Source organism: Epinephelus moara, chromosome 18, assembly GCF_006386435.1.
Source record: "Epinephelus moara isolate mb chromosome 18, YSFRI_EMoa_1.0, whole genome shotgun sequence".
Lineage (NCBI taxonomy): Eukaryota > Metazoa > Chordata > Actinopteri > Perciformes > Serranidae > Epinephelus > Epinephelus moara.
In genome coordinates this window covers 26,838,931-26,856,402 of record NC_065523.1, presented here as the reverse complement: position 1 = coordinate 26,856,402, position 17,472 = coordinate 26,838,931, and the positions used below count along the sequence as shown (strand labels likewise).

The 17,472-nt window shown below is 42.9% G+C and overlaps 1 protein-coding gene across 2 annotated transcripts; it reads left to right on the top strand.

Moving 5' to 3' along the window:
• The first annotated feature begins 417 nt into the window (after positions 1-417).
• On the top strand, positions 418-17,047 carry nptx2a (neuronal pentraxin 2a). 2 transcript variants are annotated; one of them, XM_050068744.1, is made up of 5 exons: positions 418-1,304; positions 3,079-3,322; positions 9,355-9,599; positions 13,801-13,980; positions 14,564-17,047. In XM_050068744.1, the coding sequence occupies exons 1-5, from the start codon at positions 855-857 to the stop codon at positions 14,789-14,791; spliced, it is 1,347 nt and encodes a 448-aa protein (XP_049924701.1). In that variant the 5' UTR covers positions 418-854; the 3' UTR covers positions 14,792-17,047. The 2 variants fall into 2 exon arrangements, with proteins under 2 accessions (XP_049924701.1, XP_049924700.1); XM_050068743.1 differs by having other exon boundaries at positions 3,076-3,322.
• Positions 17,048-17,472: the final 425 nt, after the last annotated feature.

Sequence of the window (17,472 nt, the reverse complement as noted above, 5' to 3'; positions counted from 1 at the left end):
CTCTGAGGGGCACAGAGAGTGCAACGATCCCCGGTGCGGGATCCAGACAGATGTTAAGTTAACAATATGTTATAGTGTTAAATCATGGGTCGGTGCATTTTCACATCAGTAGAAAAGCTTCACAGAGCCCACAGTCATTTAAGAGACTACTAATATAGGAAACCCCTTTTGGTGAACTAACTCTCAATGTGTCTCTTTTTGACATCTTTAGACTTTAGCAGGTTTACACAGGTCATAAAAAGTCAGTGAGACAGAGCCATAGCATGACTTGGATCCACTGGGATTGAGTGATGACGTAGGCTGAAGCTGAATAACCGGAGCGCACAGATGATGAGCGGAAGCGCCAGTGCGCACCTCCCCATAATAATCTGGCTGAGCAGCGTCGCTGTCTTTTCAGCACCACTCACTGACAATCCAACCAACCGAGGAGGGAAGACAGGCTGAATTGACTTCTCTGCAACCTTCTGTGGATTTTTTAAATCAGTGCAACTTTGTTTTTGTCAGTTAAGGAGCTATCAAATCCCGATTTTAATCTACCGAGTTTCCACCTGCTGAAAGTAAGAATTTAGATTTGTTTTTGTGGTTTTTCAAACAGGAGCGACCATGTGGTTGGTGGATGTATGATTTTATGATTTTTCACTGCGGATTCTGTTTATTATGGTTTCACTATAAACTAAGTTTGGTCTTTTTTTATCGCTCTGTGGAAGTCTAGAAAAATGTCCGCAACCACTTGAATTAACGAGTTGTTGAAATAAGTTTGATTATTTTACCGTCGACTTCAAACGCTCAGTCAGTAATTTAGGAGATTTTGTTTTTCCTTTAATAACGTGGAATTTGCCTATCCAGTAGTCGGGATGCTGACTTTAGTAGTAGGACTTTTGTACCTGGTCAGTGGACGCATGGTGCGAAGCCAGGATGCTACAGGTAGCCGCTTCGTTTGTAACGCGATTCCCCCGGGCGCAGAGCCGGGCTGCGGATATGGACCCACGGGGAACCGTGTTCAGAGCAGCAGCCCCGTGGAGGACGAGCTGCGGAACACGATCATCCAGCTCCGGGAGACCATCCTGCAGCAGAAGGAGACCATCGTAAGCCAGCAGGGGACCATTAAGGAGCTGAACTCCAAGCTGGCGCGCTGCGAGGCGGCAGCCGACGAGTCGCCGCAGGGCAAGTCCCGGGGTCAGGGCTCTAGACGGAAGGAGTACGGGAAGAACACCATGGGGGACCTGCCCCGGGACCCCGGTGAGACCATAGACCAGCTGGGCAAGACCATGCAGAGTCTCAAGGGTCGGCTGGAGAACTTGGAGGTAAAATGGCACAAACATGCAGCTCATGCGTAAATGTGCCAGAAAATCACTTTTGTTTAGTTTCCCCTCCGAACCAACATGATTAATTACTTCTATTAATGGCTATCTACAGAGCCATCTGCAGTATATGTTGTTGTTATCAGAGCCACACGCGCCTTGGCAACATCTCTCAGCCCTTTCACCAGCAATAGAGCATTGCACACACGTCTGATAATACTCTGCGCTGCAGGAGACCTCTCAGGGGGGATCGTGAGATCAAAGGGTCACGTAATAGGCATGTCACATCAATACAGTTTTAATCATTAAAAGAAAACTCTGATGGCGAAACCCGCTGCATAAGAGTCATCAATAAGAAATGAGCAACAAAAAATCTTGTCAAAGGTGTAATCACGCATGTGGTGCAGGGATTTGCAACACATCCCTGAATAATTTATGACTAGTGTGTGTGTGTGTGTGTGTGTGTGTGTGTGTGTGTGTGTGTTCCATATAATGTTTTATTTGCAGTCATGTGACGAATTATTCACAGCAGATGATGAAATTAATTCCCGCAGATTTCACCTGCATGAACTGCTTAATAGCTTAGTCGCTCATAGCCCTGTTGCCTTGGGAGCTTTATCTCAACACAGCCCCTTTTGTTCAGTCCCAGGAGACCTCACTTCTGCTGTGTGCATTCATTTCACAAGGCTCAGAGATCACAACTGATATCGAGGTCACCTATTGAAAGAGCTTTGCATACAGCAGAAGGTTGGTGTAAGCCATGGCTTTATCTCTGATGTCATATTATCAGTGTAGTGCATTTTTCATTACCTGACAGCCCCGATGCAATAAACAATCACAATGCTGTTTATTTAAATTCAAGGTTATTTATACAGTGTGCTGCATTGCCGATCCATCTCTCTACTCCCTCCCTCCCCTCCTCCCTCTCTCCTTGATTGGAAGCTTTAATACCCTGATCAAATCAGGGATATACTGCAGCTGTGAGGATACATATTATATTGCATTTTAATCACATATCTATCGATCTGCATCTGCATTAACATAATGATTATTGCAGTACTGCTGTTGCTGATAGCATATGGCTCCCTGGAGTAGGACCCATCTCACTAATCAAGTCCATCTACATATCTCAACAATTGCATTCAGGACTACTTGCTTCGGCCTTTAGCAACATGGACTCAGTCATTTCAGCTATTCAGATGGTTCCATGTGTCAGGACAGATTAATCAAACTCTGAATGGGTCACAAAGTGTGTGGATCGCAGACAGCAGGGCAGCATAAACACAATCTTAAGACACGAACATATGAGGGCATTTTTGCTGCACGGTCAAAGTTCCGTAAGCGTGAGTCCGTGCAGTTGTTGCCCCCCTTTTTCAAAAACCATCTGCCATCACGCCTGGTGTAAACTCTAGTCACATGTGGCGCCTACCTTAAATACCCGGCCCAGCCATGAGTGTTTGGCAGGTCACCAATCAAAGCCCGCCGCAGGGACACACTGTCTTCATTTTGATATTGCTCTATCAAAAACAATGGTGCTAAAAGGATATCAGGCCTAAAAAGTAGATGAAATCAGTCATCTAGTGCAAATCTAGGTCTGTATGGAGACTGAACGCTTGTTTGAGTGCACAAGATTAACTGGATTAAATGTCTGTGTCATCATTCGTCACTTCCCTCTGCCCCCACACATTATCTGTCCATCTATCTATGCATCATCATTCCTTTCATCCTCTTTTCTGCTGCTGTTCCCTGCATTCTTTCCCACTCGGCCTCCCAGCAGCAGAGTTTGCGTCTCCCCAGCACGAATGTGTCAGCAGGAGGTGTCTCGGCCCTGGCACCCCTGCCACCAGAGCTGCGGGAGCTGTTGCGGCAGCGTCTGGGAGAGCTGGAGACCCAGCTCCTCCGGAAGGTGGCCGAGCTGGAGGAGGAGAAGAGCCAGCTCTACAATGAAACAGCGGCCCACCGCCAACGCACCGAGAGCGCTCTCAATTCCCTCCTGGAGAGGATCACCGAGCTTGAGAAAAGTAAGTGATACAATGGGTGCTGTGAATTGCTGGCCAGATTCAATGCCAGACTTTTTTTTGTTTTTGTCTGCCAAATTTAGCACTAATTAGTCAATCCCTGTGCAAATTTCTGATGATGCAAGTAAAAACCTCACAACATAGCTTTTTTTTTCTCAGAGCCATTCTCGGAGCTGCTCCTGGTCTTGAAAAATAAGGCTTGGAAAGCAACACTGAATGTTTAATTAGTTTAAGAAATATTGGAGAGATGTCCACACTCCAGGGTATCGCTTTGATGGTAGATGTCAGAATAACACAGCATATCTTTGCCAAAAGGGAAATTATTTCAGAAGATTATCTCACCACTCACTGGACATTTCCTTTAGGCCAGTGTCCCTGGAGACAAGTTGATTCAGTCAGTGGCTGTTTGAGGATGGAGGGTTTAACCAAAGCTAATTGCTCACATTTAAAGGAGGTGGGCATGATAGCACACCCACCTGTAGAATATAATGAGTCAATACAATACCCCAACAATAAATACTACCTTTGTGAGCCTTATTAGCTTCAATTTACGTCAAGGCAGTGCCAGAGAGGTGTTGACTCAATTCCACAGTGACGTTTGAGGCTTTGTGGTGTTTTGTCAGCTGGGAATGTGAGGTATTTTCCACTGATGATAGCCCTACAATGAATTTGTAACATGCTGTGGTTGTCTGCCTGCTCTGGGCGTACAATAAAAAATACAGGGATAAGGTCCAGGACCCCATGATCCTGAGACATTTGTGTCTGGGCTTATAGAGCTCAGAGGTAGTGGCAGAGGACCAGTTTTTACAAAACACATTTTTTATTTACTAGTGAAGTCCCTGTTCGAAACAGGCCTGTTTGGAACAAGGCGATTGCTTGGCCTCCGGTATTGTTGCTTGCACCTTTCTGGAGAGCAGCTCATCCAAACTACTGCACACTCGACACTGCCCTCCCTTGGGTCCTGAGCAATACCACTGCCATGACATAGTTGCATCCCCTAGTAATGCTAGAGTATAAGCGTCATTTGCTATTAGCTAGCTGTTTGGGATCAGGCGTTTTCTGGGAGCAAACAAAAATGTTCATTTCAAAGGTTACACAGCAAACCCCAAGGAACACATGGGCCAATTTGACATAGCCGCCTAACAGCGGTCTATCATGTGACGCCATGGGACCCAAAAAGACTTTTCCCCATTGACTTAATTATGAAAAGGACGTCTGTACATGAGTGGATACATTTTTTGAGCATCACCACCCCTGCGAAATGACTCATTTCTCTATCAGTATGTGATCCATTCGGTCTGATAGAATTTTAAAAGTCTACAAGAGCTGCACGAATTAATCATTTTATCTGCATTTAAATTAGCAGAGGATTAAACTTGAAGTTGGCTGCTCGGCCGGCGAAAGTTTCTAGTGCGCTTCCTCTGTGGACCCCATACTTCACACCTGGGGAGTCAAACTTTTTTGGCTTCATGGGCTGCTGAGTAGCTTTCATAGATATTAATTGGACCCTGCCTCCAACGTTGTATCCAGTTCTCTTTATATATCTATGAAGTTACATTGCTGATGCGTGAAACGTTTGAGTTTGTAATGTAACATCTCCAATCTTTCTTTCTTCATCTGTTGTTGAAGCTCTACCCAGCATGCCGTTTTCCAGTGTAACAATTAATTTATAGCGAGCTGTCTAGAGTATGAGATTGTTTAAAGAATCACCATACCAATGCCAGTGCCCTTAAGGTGATACCGATACCAAGAGATTACTTCATAAGATACCTTTCTTTTCCTACTTCATTCAATTTCCATCATGTGAATAGAAGCATTCAGTTGTGTAAAATGCCAGCAGACGCCTCTGGCATGTAGTATAGCCATGCCTTTTGATCATTATAGTTGCAACTTGGCACGCTGAACTGCCAACTCCATCAAATACACTGTGCTGGACTTCACCACACCAAAGAATGTATGGGTTGCAGCTGCTGTGGTAGTCGGCCAAGCACACAGTGCATTAGTTAAAGAATGCTGGCGGTGTTTGGCTGCAGAAAAACACATGAACAGTTTTTCTATTTCTAGGTCCAGGTACAAAAAGGATTGAACACAGTTTGACTGGAGACATTTTGATGCTACTTGGTACAGGGTCATTTCGGTCAATACCTTTAAGATATCAGGTACCAATACCCAGCCCTAAAGCTGTTGCTACTGGATCTATATCAGAAACCCAGTCTGATCATGGCATATTCCCTGACTGATGGGCTGCCCTAACCCCAATTATTCCACATCAGTGTCTAACCCCAATGACCTTTGCACATGTGTAGAACAAACCAGGTTTCTGGTCCAGAACAGGCAGTGACACAGCAGGCCATTTTAGCGGCATAATAGCTAAAACACTACGCAGTGTGTACATGATGCACTACTAATAAATAGGAATAAATGCACCCATCAAGTGTGAAGGTGACTGGGTAAATGAAAATCAAGGGACATACATACAGACTGACAGACATTTTAGTCTGGTGTAATATTCTTCTCTCCCTTCTTTTTGGGTCAGAGTGGTTTGACTGGTTCTTCATGGTCAAACTGCTTCTGAGATGAGCCCATATTATAAACCATTTATTCAGTGTTATAGCTGGATCACATAGGCAGAGAAATGGTGGCCTCACCAGTGGCTAAGCCTCAAATACTCTGCTCAACACAGATAAAACTGCGGTTCAGTCCCTTTGAAATATGCAACATGTTTCCTTGGTGCAAAGCCACTGCAAAGTCGATTGTGTGTGTGGTTTTCACAACTCCTTTTCTGCTGTTTTATTATCATTTTCTCTTTAAATATTCATCATGGTCCTCTCTGTCTCTCTCTGTCAGTCTGTCTTTCTTAATCATGCATGATCTATGTTTATTCCATTTCTTGTTCCTTTCTTTTACTCAAGTGTCTGTTGAATATTAAAACTCTTGTAATCTTATTTTAACTGACCATGAGCCACATCATTTATTAGCAGTGACGCATTTGGCCTCAACTGACCCAGTATGAAACCAAACTGAAGGGCTAACATGGAAGCCTGAAAATAATAATGAGTAGGTTTTGCATTTTTAGCCATGCTAGCGGCATGGCTCCAAGAATAATAGTGTCAGTCTGTCTATTAGTCTGTCAGTCCACCATTTTGGCCCAGATTGAAATATCTCAAACTATTGAATGGATTGCTGTGACATCAGCTACAGATATTCAAGATCCCAAGAGGGTAGATGTGAATGACTTAGGTGATCCCGTCTTTTCCTCGGGATGACATTTTTCTTTTTTATTCAAATATCTCAGCAGCTGTTGGATGGATTACCACACGATTAAGTGCAGACATTCATGGTCCTCATAGGATGAATTGCCCTCTGTGTTTAGGGCATGGTATATGAAGATGGACGACATGACAGCTCGCCAAACATGATTAAACCATGTTAGTGGTTGGGGACATGGGCCAAACTAAGAACTTAAAGTACAAATAAATATATTTTTATTTAAATTTTTAAATGGCTTCTGTCATTTAAGGTAGTTTGTATCACACTGCTTAATGTTCAAATGTTCTATTTTATGATCAGTTTGATTTCAGTTAGTTATTTAATGCTATAAAACTGGGATTTTCCAACATCACTGACAACTGTGTGGGTCAATCGGTGGGTTTGCATTCAGTGGCGCTGCTCACAATTGGTCGGTGGGGGGGAATTGGCGGGAAACTTGGTACCACAGAGATTGCTACTGAGCAGACTTTGGCTCCAGCTGTATCTGGGATATTTTAGTTTCACTTCTGTACAGTGGGAATAAGTAGAGACACGTCGTCCATCTTTATAAACAGTGTGCTTTAGGGCTTATTAGCTAATGCTAACATGCTAACACGCTAAACTAAGATGGTGATCATGGTAAACACACCTGCTCAGTATTAATATGCTAGCACCATTATTGTGAGCTTGTTGGCATGCTGATGTGAGCATATAGTTGAAAGCACTGTTGTGCCCGAGTACAGCCTCACAGAGCTGCTAACATGGCTGACTCTAGTCTTGACGTGTCCTGAGACTAGATTTGGCAAATTGATTTTAATTCTTGCAGATGGCAGACCAGTTGACAGAATTTTTTTTTACATGTACAAGCCCAAAGCTGAAAATCACCAGTTTTCTCACTCATGTGATATTACAAGCAGCCAGCCTACCTTTACCATCACCCTAATTCATTTTTACTGTATGTGTACTTTGCACTCTAAACAATAACGGTGCTAAACAGTACCCAAAAGCAGTTCTTTGGCTCAAAATCATAGGGGGAAATTGCTTTGGTGCCGAGCCTTTGTTAAACAGGGCTGTATAGAACCATTAGAGGTTCCATATAGCTCTATATTATTTTTTAATTAGTGAGCCTGGGGGCCCACGAATGAAGCCAGATAATACCATGGACGAATCAATATGCTTCTAAATCATAATCATTATACTTAAACTATATATGGTAATTAACAATTTATAACGAAATGTAGGATTTCAAGATTCAGAGCCCTCTACTTAATGCTTACTGAGAAACACAGTATATTATTTTTTTAAATCTGGAATGTTTCTGTGCAGGTTAGGAGCCACTGCTTCAGTGTGTTGTCCTCCTAATACACAATATGTAGGCTATTTTAGTGTTTCTATTATTTTCCCAGTAAACCAAATTAAACTAAGCTGAAGAGCCAGTGAAGAATCTCCAAAGAACAAAACAAGGTTCTCCACTCGTTAGATTGAAAAATGCATTCATACTTCTGTCTGTAAAGCTTTTAAACAATGGCAGGTAAAGACAGAACTTTATCTTTTTGTGTTATTGCCAAAAGAAAACACCACGAAAAACAGTAACAGATGTATGTCAAAAAGAAAACACCACGAAAAACAGTAACAGATGTATGTCAACTGTGTGATGGAAACATAATTTAATCATCGATGCCCTAGAGGTGAAGCATCACTATACTTTATCTCTGGAGGAGCTCACTGGACCCATTTAAACCATAAAGGATTTACTAGCTGTATGCGATATCACAGAAGCTCGTGTGAAATGGAACAGAGGTCAGATCAAAGTCACCGGTGCGTGCCACTGCCAGGGTGAAAAGATGTGGCACATCAACTCAGACTGACTGTGGCGGAAAACGCATTAACATCTCACATGAGAGTCTGGGCTTTTTCTGAAGTGTGTCGACCAGTTGTTTGTTGTAGATCTTTATGACCATCCTCTGAGGAGCAGAGCATGTCTTATTGCACAATCCAAATTTTGGTCAAAACTTGCCATTTTCAGTGTGTAAGTTGGTAGCTCAGAGGTTGTTGTGTTGTTCTCTGTAACAAAGGGGATTTCAAAAATGTTTTCACGCAGATAGCAGGAAGGGCCTAATGGCAGGTTTATAGCCACAGTCTACATCAGGTGAGTCAGACTACTGGAAAAGACCCTGTAGAGAACCTCTAAAGTATCATCTAGGGCAGTGGTTCCCTACTGGTCCAGCCACTGGGTCCAGATTTCTCCTTAGTCATTAGTTCAGTGTCCACACTGTCTAATATTCAGCATCATACTTGTGTTTGGCCATGTCGTCGAGATAGTTTGCTGTATCTGTCAAGTAGCTGTCCCTTAGTCACTGACTCTACAGCAAGAAACAGCACTTCAAAATAAAAGCTCTGTGATGGAAATTTACTAAACTAGAAAATAAAGCATGTTTTTCGCATCACTTGTGTTCCATTCATTTTTGGACCTTGACCCACCAGCTGGGAACCACTGATCTAGGGGTTTGGAAAGTTCTTTGTGTGGCAGTAGTACTGTATTGCACCTCAGCACATGCCAAAGATCCCCTGAGGAACCAATATTATTCTGTGTGATCTAGCATGTGACATGATCTCCACCTTCAGTCTTGTCTTCCCCTTCGTCATCTCAAATTGAATCGCCATTTTTTGTCTTTCCTGTCCCAGTCTTCAGCATCATTATCAGAGGAAGACTTTCTTGCCTGGATCAAGTCACAACACAGTCACCTTTAAGCATATAACCATATATAACCATTGTCCGTCAACAGGTAACAATGCCTTCAAGTCACCTGAGGATTTCAAGGTGTCCCTCCCTCTTCGCACTAACTACCTTTATGGACGCATCAAGAAGAGCCTCCCAGAGATGTACGCCTTCACCGTATGCATGTGGCTCAAATCCAGCGCCAGCCCCGGCATCGGAACCCCGTTCTCTTACGGCGTGCCAGGCCAGGCCAACGAGATAGTCCTCATCGAGTGGGGGAACAACCCCATCGAGCTGCTAGTTAACGATAAGGTAAGGTCCATAATGAGAAACTGGTGAACTATAGTGTCTTTTTAATTATTTGTTGATGGAGAGAATGGTTCGTGTACTCTGCCCTGATTTTCTGAAGATGTTCTCAGAGGCTCAGATTGGCAGTACTGCTGGCTGTAATGACAGTCGTAAAAGTAGATCAGCGGTGACGCTAATTAAATGCAAAGATCGCATGAACATTCTCATGTTCTCTGTGGTGTAAAACACGCAGTTAGCAGCTGTACGCACATGTGAGCACAATCAGCTGAGACGAGATTCACTGACCATCAGCACTGCATATTTAATTTTGCACCTTATAAACATTTCATATCATTGACCCACATTCCCCACACACCCAAGAATAACAGTAATTCATCAGAGAACTTTGCTGCCATGTGTGCTCGTTTGAAGACCTCATCGTTTTTTCTCTCTGTGGACACTATATTGTTGCTACACGATCACATACTGCGAGAGTTCAGTCATCTAACAGGATTTCAATTAACACACCAGAAATACTGTTAGAAACATGCATGAATATTTGATGCCGTTTAGCCTTAAAAGGGAAAGAACTGTAATTGTTATGTTGATGCTGTAACAACAGATTTTCCTGGTGGCACAGCTGCTTTTACAGCAGTGTAATGTTGGATTTGGGGAGATTTTTTGTGTGTGTGTGTGTATGAAATGTTCCCGCACTGGAGAGGATCTTTTTTTTTTCACCCCACTGCCTTGTTTACGTTGGGCGTTATTGGCACAGGCAGGTCTCCTCACAGCTTTCCCTTCACCATGCATTATACATGTGTTCAAGTCAGACAGATGAGAGAAAGATGGTGGGAGAAAGGGATGAGAGTATGAGAGAAAAAAAGAGGGTAGGAAATAGAAAAGCTGCAGAGCTTTGGAGGCGACATGAGTGCTGGGGAGAGAGTGGGGGGAAAGAGTGAAAGATCAGACGATGCCAGAAAAAAGGAAGTTATAATGTAACGGGGAGAGAAAGCAACGGAGCAAAAGAGAGCGAGATGGAGAGTGAGACAAGACTAGTGAATATGATTACCGTATGTGCAGCAGCACATCCATGTGTTGAACTTGTGCGCAGTGATAACAGGGTCCACTGGGGCACATTGTTTATGCTGTTCATTTGGCTGCATACTGAGAGGGAAGCAGAAAGCTGCCTCCTCAACAGTATTAAAAAGTGCAACGTTGTCTGTATTTTGTATTTGTGGGTGGCTATGCAGAGAGGAAATCTTTATTATTATAAAGTAACATCTTCAACAGCAGAGTCTGTCTCTTTGTTCGGGAAGATTGTCGATATCTCGTGTGGTTTTTTTTCTCTCCAACATTCAAATCAAGTAAAACATGCTTGTGGCATCTCCGCTTTCCAATCGACAGCAGCTGCCAGGAGTTTAATCTGTAATGGATTCAACTGGTCTTGTACAACATTAAAACTGAGTTCTTCTGGCAAGTGTGCATGTGTAATCTGATGCTTACTGTATAAATCTGGTGTTATCCGGAGGACGATTTTCAAACTTAAGGGAAAAAAAAGTACTTCTGCAATTCTATGCAGTCAGTATGGAGGCCCTGAGAGATTTGATTTTTTTTTGTTGTTTTAGATCTTGGCCGACATTGCCCCCCAAAAGAATTTCGTTAACCTTGCCTCACAGGGCCTCCTCACTCCCAGAACAGCCTAATTAAGTTAAAAGTTTATCTCCAATGAATGAGATAATATCTTGTACCTAGGAGATAATATCTCATACGTAGGAGATAAACCAGGTTTCGGCCAACTCAATGCTGATTGGCTATCGAGGCACGAATTGGTTGCTTATGTTCAGATTTTTCAACTCTCGGGAATGAGTGTATGACGCAAAATCACGCTACTTGCTTCATTCACACCATTTAATTTGCATATTTTGCATCAGTTATGGCACGTCCATCGCACCCATCCTGAATTCACATCTTATCGTGTCTTTACATTGACTTTACATGTAATTCAGTTGCGCAAATTACACAAACATAAAAGTTAATCTCCTGTGTGTGAGATAATATATTTTACCTGGGAGATAATATATTTTACCTGGGAGATAATATCTCCTAGGAAGATGAAATTAGGTTGTGGACAACAATGCTCACAAAAAAATTTTTTACCCTGCCTTTCAGGATTTCCACAGCCTTTTAACTCTCAATATAGTCCTATGCCTTAAAGTTTATTTCCTATGTATGAGGTAATCTCTTGTGCGAAGGAGATATAAAAAAAAATGTATATACATATCTTGCCTCTCAGGGCTGCTGTGGCCTTCCCATTCTCAACACAGCCATAATTAAGGGTGCTTTTAGATCTAGATTTTGTTTGCTTTGGTCTGAATCTGGGACTAATTTTGTTACACAGTTTGTTACAAAGGGGTCACCACAAACCAACTGCATCAGAGTTCGTTTGTAACCAGACCGAGACCACATCCTCGGGAAGGTCTCAGTCCAGTATTTCTGGTGCTGTGTTGACACCTGCCCAAACGAACTGCACAAACTTCAGTTTGATTGAATTGAACCAAACAGGGCAGGTGTGACAGCACCCTAAGTCTAAAAGCTTATGAGCTATTATCTTATACATAGGAGAAAATAACTTGTAGGATACAAACTTAGGTTTTGGTCTACATTGCACACAAAAAAAGGAAAAAATGTCCTTGCCACTCAGAGCTTCAACAGCCTTCTCACTTTAAACAGCCCTAATTAATCCTAAACGTTTATCTTGTATGTTTGAGATAATATCGCATACGTAGGAGATAATATCTTGTATTCAGGAGATTAAATTAGGTTTTGACCAACACTGCCTGCAAAAAATCATGACTTCTGCAACCTTCTCCCTCTCAAAACAGCCTAATTAAGCCTAGTTTATCACATACATAGCAGATAATGTCTCTTACATGGGAGATAATATCTTGTAGATATGAGGTAAACTTTTGGCCAACATTGCCCATAAAAATAAAAATATCACTGTGCCTCTCAGGGTTTCTGTAATACAGAGTATTCAATTTTCCCACCATTCAAAATTCATACGACTGATGTGTTTTTCTTCAACACCATGCATGTGAGCTCTACACACCATTTACACTCTTGGTTGAAAGCAGATGTGACCTTCTAAAACACGTCACATTTATCTGCAGAACCTCATCTACAACCTTTAAAAGCTGAAGAAGAAAATATCCTTTAAACCGGGAGTAAAATGTATCATGGGCCTTTTTCACAGCAGACATTTTGACATTGTGCAGCAGGAGATGTGTAGATGTACCCTGCATTACATTGAGCTACCAGTTCCAGGAAGTTACACCTGCTTTTCCTGCTGTTACAAATCAAAAAAGGCCTGTAGGAAAAAATGTATTTCTTTTATGTAATAATTGTAAAATTTTGCCCTCTATGTTTTGAGAATAAATAATTTGTAATCATTTAAATGAAGATGAATGAGTCATGTATTTATGGTGAATGCCCTGTGGATAGGGTGTTTTAATACTGAGCTCTTTGTGTACCAAACATCACGGCTGTCACATTTGAAGTGTGGCACAATATTTGAGAAGAATTAATTTTTCATGTTATAATCCCTTAAACAGCCAGTGTGGCTCAGACTTGAGAATAATACTGCCTGTGTTTCCTGCAGTCCCAGGGCCATTAAGATGCCACCTGGCATTCTCAACCAGGTCAGCTGCCTCTGTAATTTCAAATGTCTTAAATTTTATTTCCCATCTTTTCAGGTTTATATGTATCTGCAACGAGATATGAGCGTTAAGTCATTCTGTAGGCTCTTAAGAAAAAGGCTAATGAGTTACAGGCTCATAATCTCATGTGTTGCACCGTATCCTCAGAGGGCTATGATGTCACTGGTTGGTAAAATAACCAGTTGTTTTTCTTTGATCTCTGAACAAAGCGCAAACGCATAAGAGGACACTGTTTTGCTGTTAGCTACCCGACTGCTTTGAAGGATGTTCCATCCCTTGATGTCACCTGGGTAATCTAAATTTTGCATGTCGCACCGGCTCATCTGGAGAATACTCTGCAAAGGGCTGTCTCTTTGAAGCCTTAACCCTTCTAATTGCTGTCCTTGTTTCTAACGTACTGCAATTAATCGCAAATCTCTCTTGACTCATCTTACCCCTGCACCCTCCCCCTCCCTGCTCCTTGGCCTTCCTCCCTGCCCTCATTGCACTCGCGCTTCACCCTGCACCAGGTGGCCCAGCTCCCTCTGTCAGTGAGCGACGGGCGCTGGCACCACATCTGCATCACCTGGACGACTAGAGACGGTTTCTGGGAGGCTTACCAAGATGGCGAGCGCCTAGGCACTGGGGACAACCTGGCCCCCTGGCACCCAATTAAACCTGGAGGGGTGATCATCCTGGGCCAGGAGCAGGTGAGAGCAGCAGAGAAGCTTAGGTGGTAAAGAACAGGTGTGTGTGCATGAATGAGTGTGTGTGTGTGTGTTCCTCCTTGTGTCAGTAAGATCCCTGGGTGTATTCTCCCCAGACTTTAGTGCCGGAGGCGCAGAGCAGGGAGCAGGGGAGAGAAGGCAGGGAGGCTCTTCTCACGCTATCACGGCCCTTTCAGTATTACCTCATTCATCTTTCTCTTAACTGCACCTTTAAGCCCTTGGGGGCTGCGTTAGCGGGTCATTCTAGCGGTTAGCTCCATGACAGCACCACATATATACTTAAGAAATATACAGTGACATTTGAATAATATCCTCAGAGAGCTCACACTGCATTAGTGTGAAGCGTAAAGAAGGCTTCTGTCATTCACACAAGGTGAGATTGCTGCATGTTGCACAGTATTGGCACAACACTTAGAAATTTAAAGTGGCAGTACACCGAAAAATATTCAGAGTCGTTCGGCAGTTTGATGAAAATCAAACAGAATTGATTCATTTTAATTGAAGTCTGTTTACATTTCCCTCAGACATTAACTCACAAACTCTCATCTCCTGTTTCTCCACCAAGGACATAGTCGGAGGTCGTTTTGATGCCACCCAGGCCTTTGTGGGCGAGCTGAGCCAGTTCAACATGTGGGACCGAGTACTGCGACCCGTGGACATCATGGGTCTGGCCAACTGCTCAGCCTACATGCCGGGCAACGTGGTCCCTTGGATTGATGCGAACGTGGAAGTGTTTGGTGGTGCGAGCAAAGCTGCTCTGGAGATCTGTGAAGATCGTGCTTTTGATTCCTAAAGGATCTGATGTGAGGAAATTCAGTATCGCCGCAGGGATCCAGAAGCCAAGTATTCTAACTGTTTGTTGCTTCAGTCAAATCCCAAAGAAAAGGGTACCAGTGCAACATTTTTACATATTTATATGGTATGACTGCGCAGTCTCAAAGACTCAACACCTGTTGATGTGTCCATTCAATTTGAACCGAGAGGACATTACGGGAGACTTCAAATTAGTGTTCTCATCTGAAGAAGATATGCTGTTGCATCAGTCCACTGTAATGATATGACCTACTGTCACTCTGTGCTTTCTCTTCAGTAGATCAGCTTTCATTTGACTCCTCTTTGAAAACAGCTCTTTTCGGTTGCATTCCTTACACTGACAATGCTGCACTGTATTCGTAGTGAATGTGAGCTCAAACAGGCTTTGATGTGCCGTGGAACACTATTCCTGAGTAACATGATAGAGTACTACATGCTGCGAGCTTCCTCGCTGTTTGAAGAGCGATGAGGCGCCGAACCAGAAAGCGCAGTGAAATGAGGTGGATGCTCATGAGTTCAAAGTGGACGAGAACAACCCTGTTGATTATTTTGGAAACGTGGCAGAGTGTCTACATATTATGCATGGGCCCCAGCAAGATTGGAAGTCAGTTCAGAAGCGACAGTGCATGCTTTCTGTCAATACACAGCGCGTGTGTGCCCAGTGCGTCCAAACAAGCCGACGCAGATACTGACAGCGTTACGTAAGAGTGTGTGTGTATGTTCCTGCGCGTATGGCTTGTCTTGCGTGTAAAATGACCAGAGATTATGGGGGAGGGAGGACATTTTCATTCTTGTAAATCTATGCTTAATACCTCTCTGCCCCTTGAGCAGCTGCCATATCCCAAACAGCTTTATGGATGGGCTGGCTCTGCTCAGGTTAATAGCGATGTCGGACAGCTGCCCAGGACTGGCGTATCGACAGAGCTGTGGACGCCTGCCGAGTGCCCAGCGAGGGCAGGGGCCAGGCTTGACCCTCAAGGACGATCCTTAATTCCTCATCTGGGTAGTAATTATCTGTGTTCATGAATGAGTGAGGCGGGGAGCAGCCACCAGTCCGCTGGTGTTTCTCAAAGCTAAGTGCGCCACAATCGATAAAATCTTAAGTTGTAAAGGGGATGTCAAACGAAAACAGCACTCTGCAGACATTATGAATGTCTTAATTGCCTCTCACCGAACAAGAAGACTTGTTTTGATCCTCTGATATGATATATTTTTAAAAGAATGTAGGGAATCAATGGATTTTGGCACCACTTAGTGAATAAAATTGACGCTTTTTGCAGCTTGATTTATCTTAGTCCTTAACGTCGTGGTGGACATCTGTTTCGCTGTTCGTCAATAAAATATTGATAGGAAGCCTGGCGCTGGAGGCCCATAAGGAGACAATGAAAAAGAGGCAACAAAGACATAAACTTTGGTAACTTTTTTCCTCCTTGTGGAATTTTCCTCGCTGAGTACAAAACACACGAGCACAAAAGCCATTAAAAAGCTTCTGTCAATGTTAGAAAAAAGCAGTCGAATATAGAGAAATTTTGCAGATACGATGCAGTTGGTTACAGGACAGCGCAGAATGTTCTAAAACTGAGGGTGCACTTGTTGGATATATCGCCAACATGCTGTGATTGTTCCTCTTTTGAGTGTCTTTGTTAACAATGTTTCAGTGTAAAATCAAGAGACGTCTTTCCTGTAGAAAGTGTATTTTTCTTGCTTTTTCTGCTCATGATTTTTGTCCATTAGCAGCACATTATGTAACAAAAAAATCCAAAAAATGTTGAACAGAAATGCTTTGTTTATATGGTGAATGGCCTTTATTTGTGAGAACCATACGTGCTTTCACTTGTGGATGATTCAAAGTTTCAGTAGCAGCTCAGACAATGAGGGACACAAGACAAAGAAAAAAATGTGTTTGCTGTCATTGTTTTAAAGTCACCTTCATGTGCGGTACCTGTTTGAGTTTTGCACCCTTCTGACATGTGGTTGAATGTCCTTTTGCACCCAATAAAAGAGTGAACAAATTCCAGAGGCGTGGCAATTAAAGCAGAGACTCAATAAGGTGACGGAATAGCTGAGCAGCTGTTTGAACAGTTGAAGCATGTTTGATTAAAATATCATTGCACTGCATTAGTGATGAAGTCAGAGTGGAGTGTACCTCTGCCAAGGTCATGGATGTTTCTTAATAATTAATCTCTGATGGAGATGAACACATCCCACTGTTTTTGACATTTCTGGTCGCACTAAATCTAACAGAGATGTTTGTGCCGTTAGTGTAGCCATATCACTTGTAGGGCTAGCCATAACACACATGCAAGGATACGTCCTCTCATCTGGGCAATGTAATGCTGTCAGCAGTGGAGAAATCCTCTGGATTGGCAGATGTCCAGGTGGAAATGAAAAAATCTGCCTGTGGGGATTATGGGAGCTGCTACAATGTAGGACACTGTGAGCCTTCTTCATTCTCCTCAGTGCTTTGTGTTGATGCCACTGCCAGTGTGTTGGTGGCGCAGCAGGAAGCCCCTGTTTTTTTAACCCTTTGAAACCTGAGCAAATTGGCTTGATTTCTTTTGAAAGAAGGCAATGAGCGACGAAAGAAGACACAAACTTAGTGAAAACAGAACATGAAAAGAAAATTAGTTCAAAAAGAAAGAAAGAAAAATAAAAACAAAC

Coding starts and splice junctions, on each gene's coding strand:
- nptx2a (XM_050068743.1), top strand. CDS start 855: ATGCTGACTTTAGTAGTAGGACTTTTGTACCTGGTCAGTGGACGCATG. Junction 1,305..3,075: donor GTCGGCTGGAGAACTTGGAG/GTAAAATGGCAC, acceptor TCGGCCTCCCAG/CAGCAGAGTTTGCGTCTCCC. Junction 9,600..13,800: donor AGCTGCTAGTTAACGATAAG/GTAAGGTCCATA, acceptor ACCCTGCACCAG/GTGGCCCAGCTCCCTCTGTC.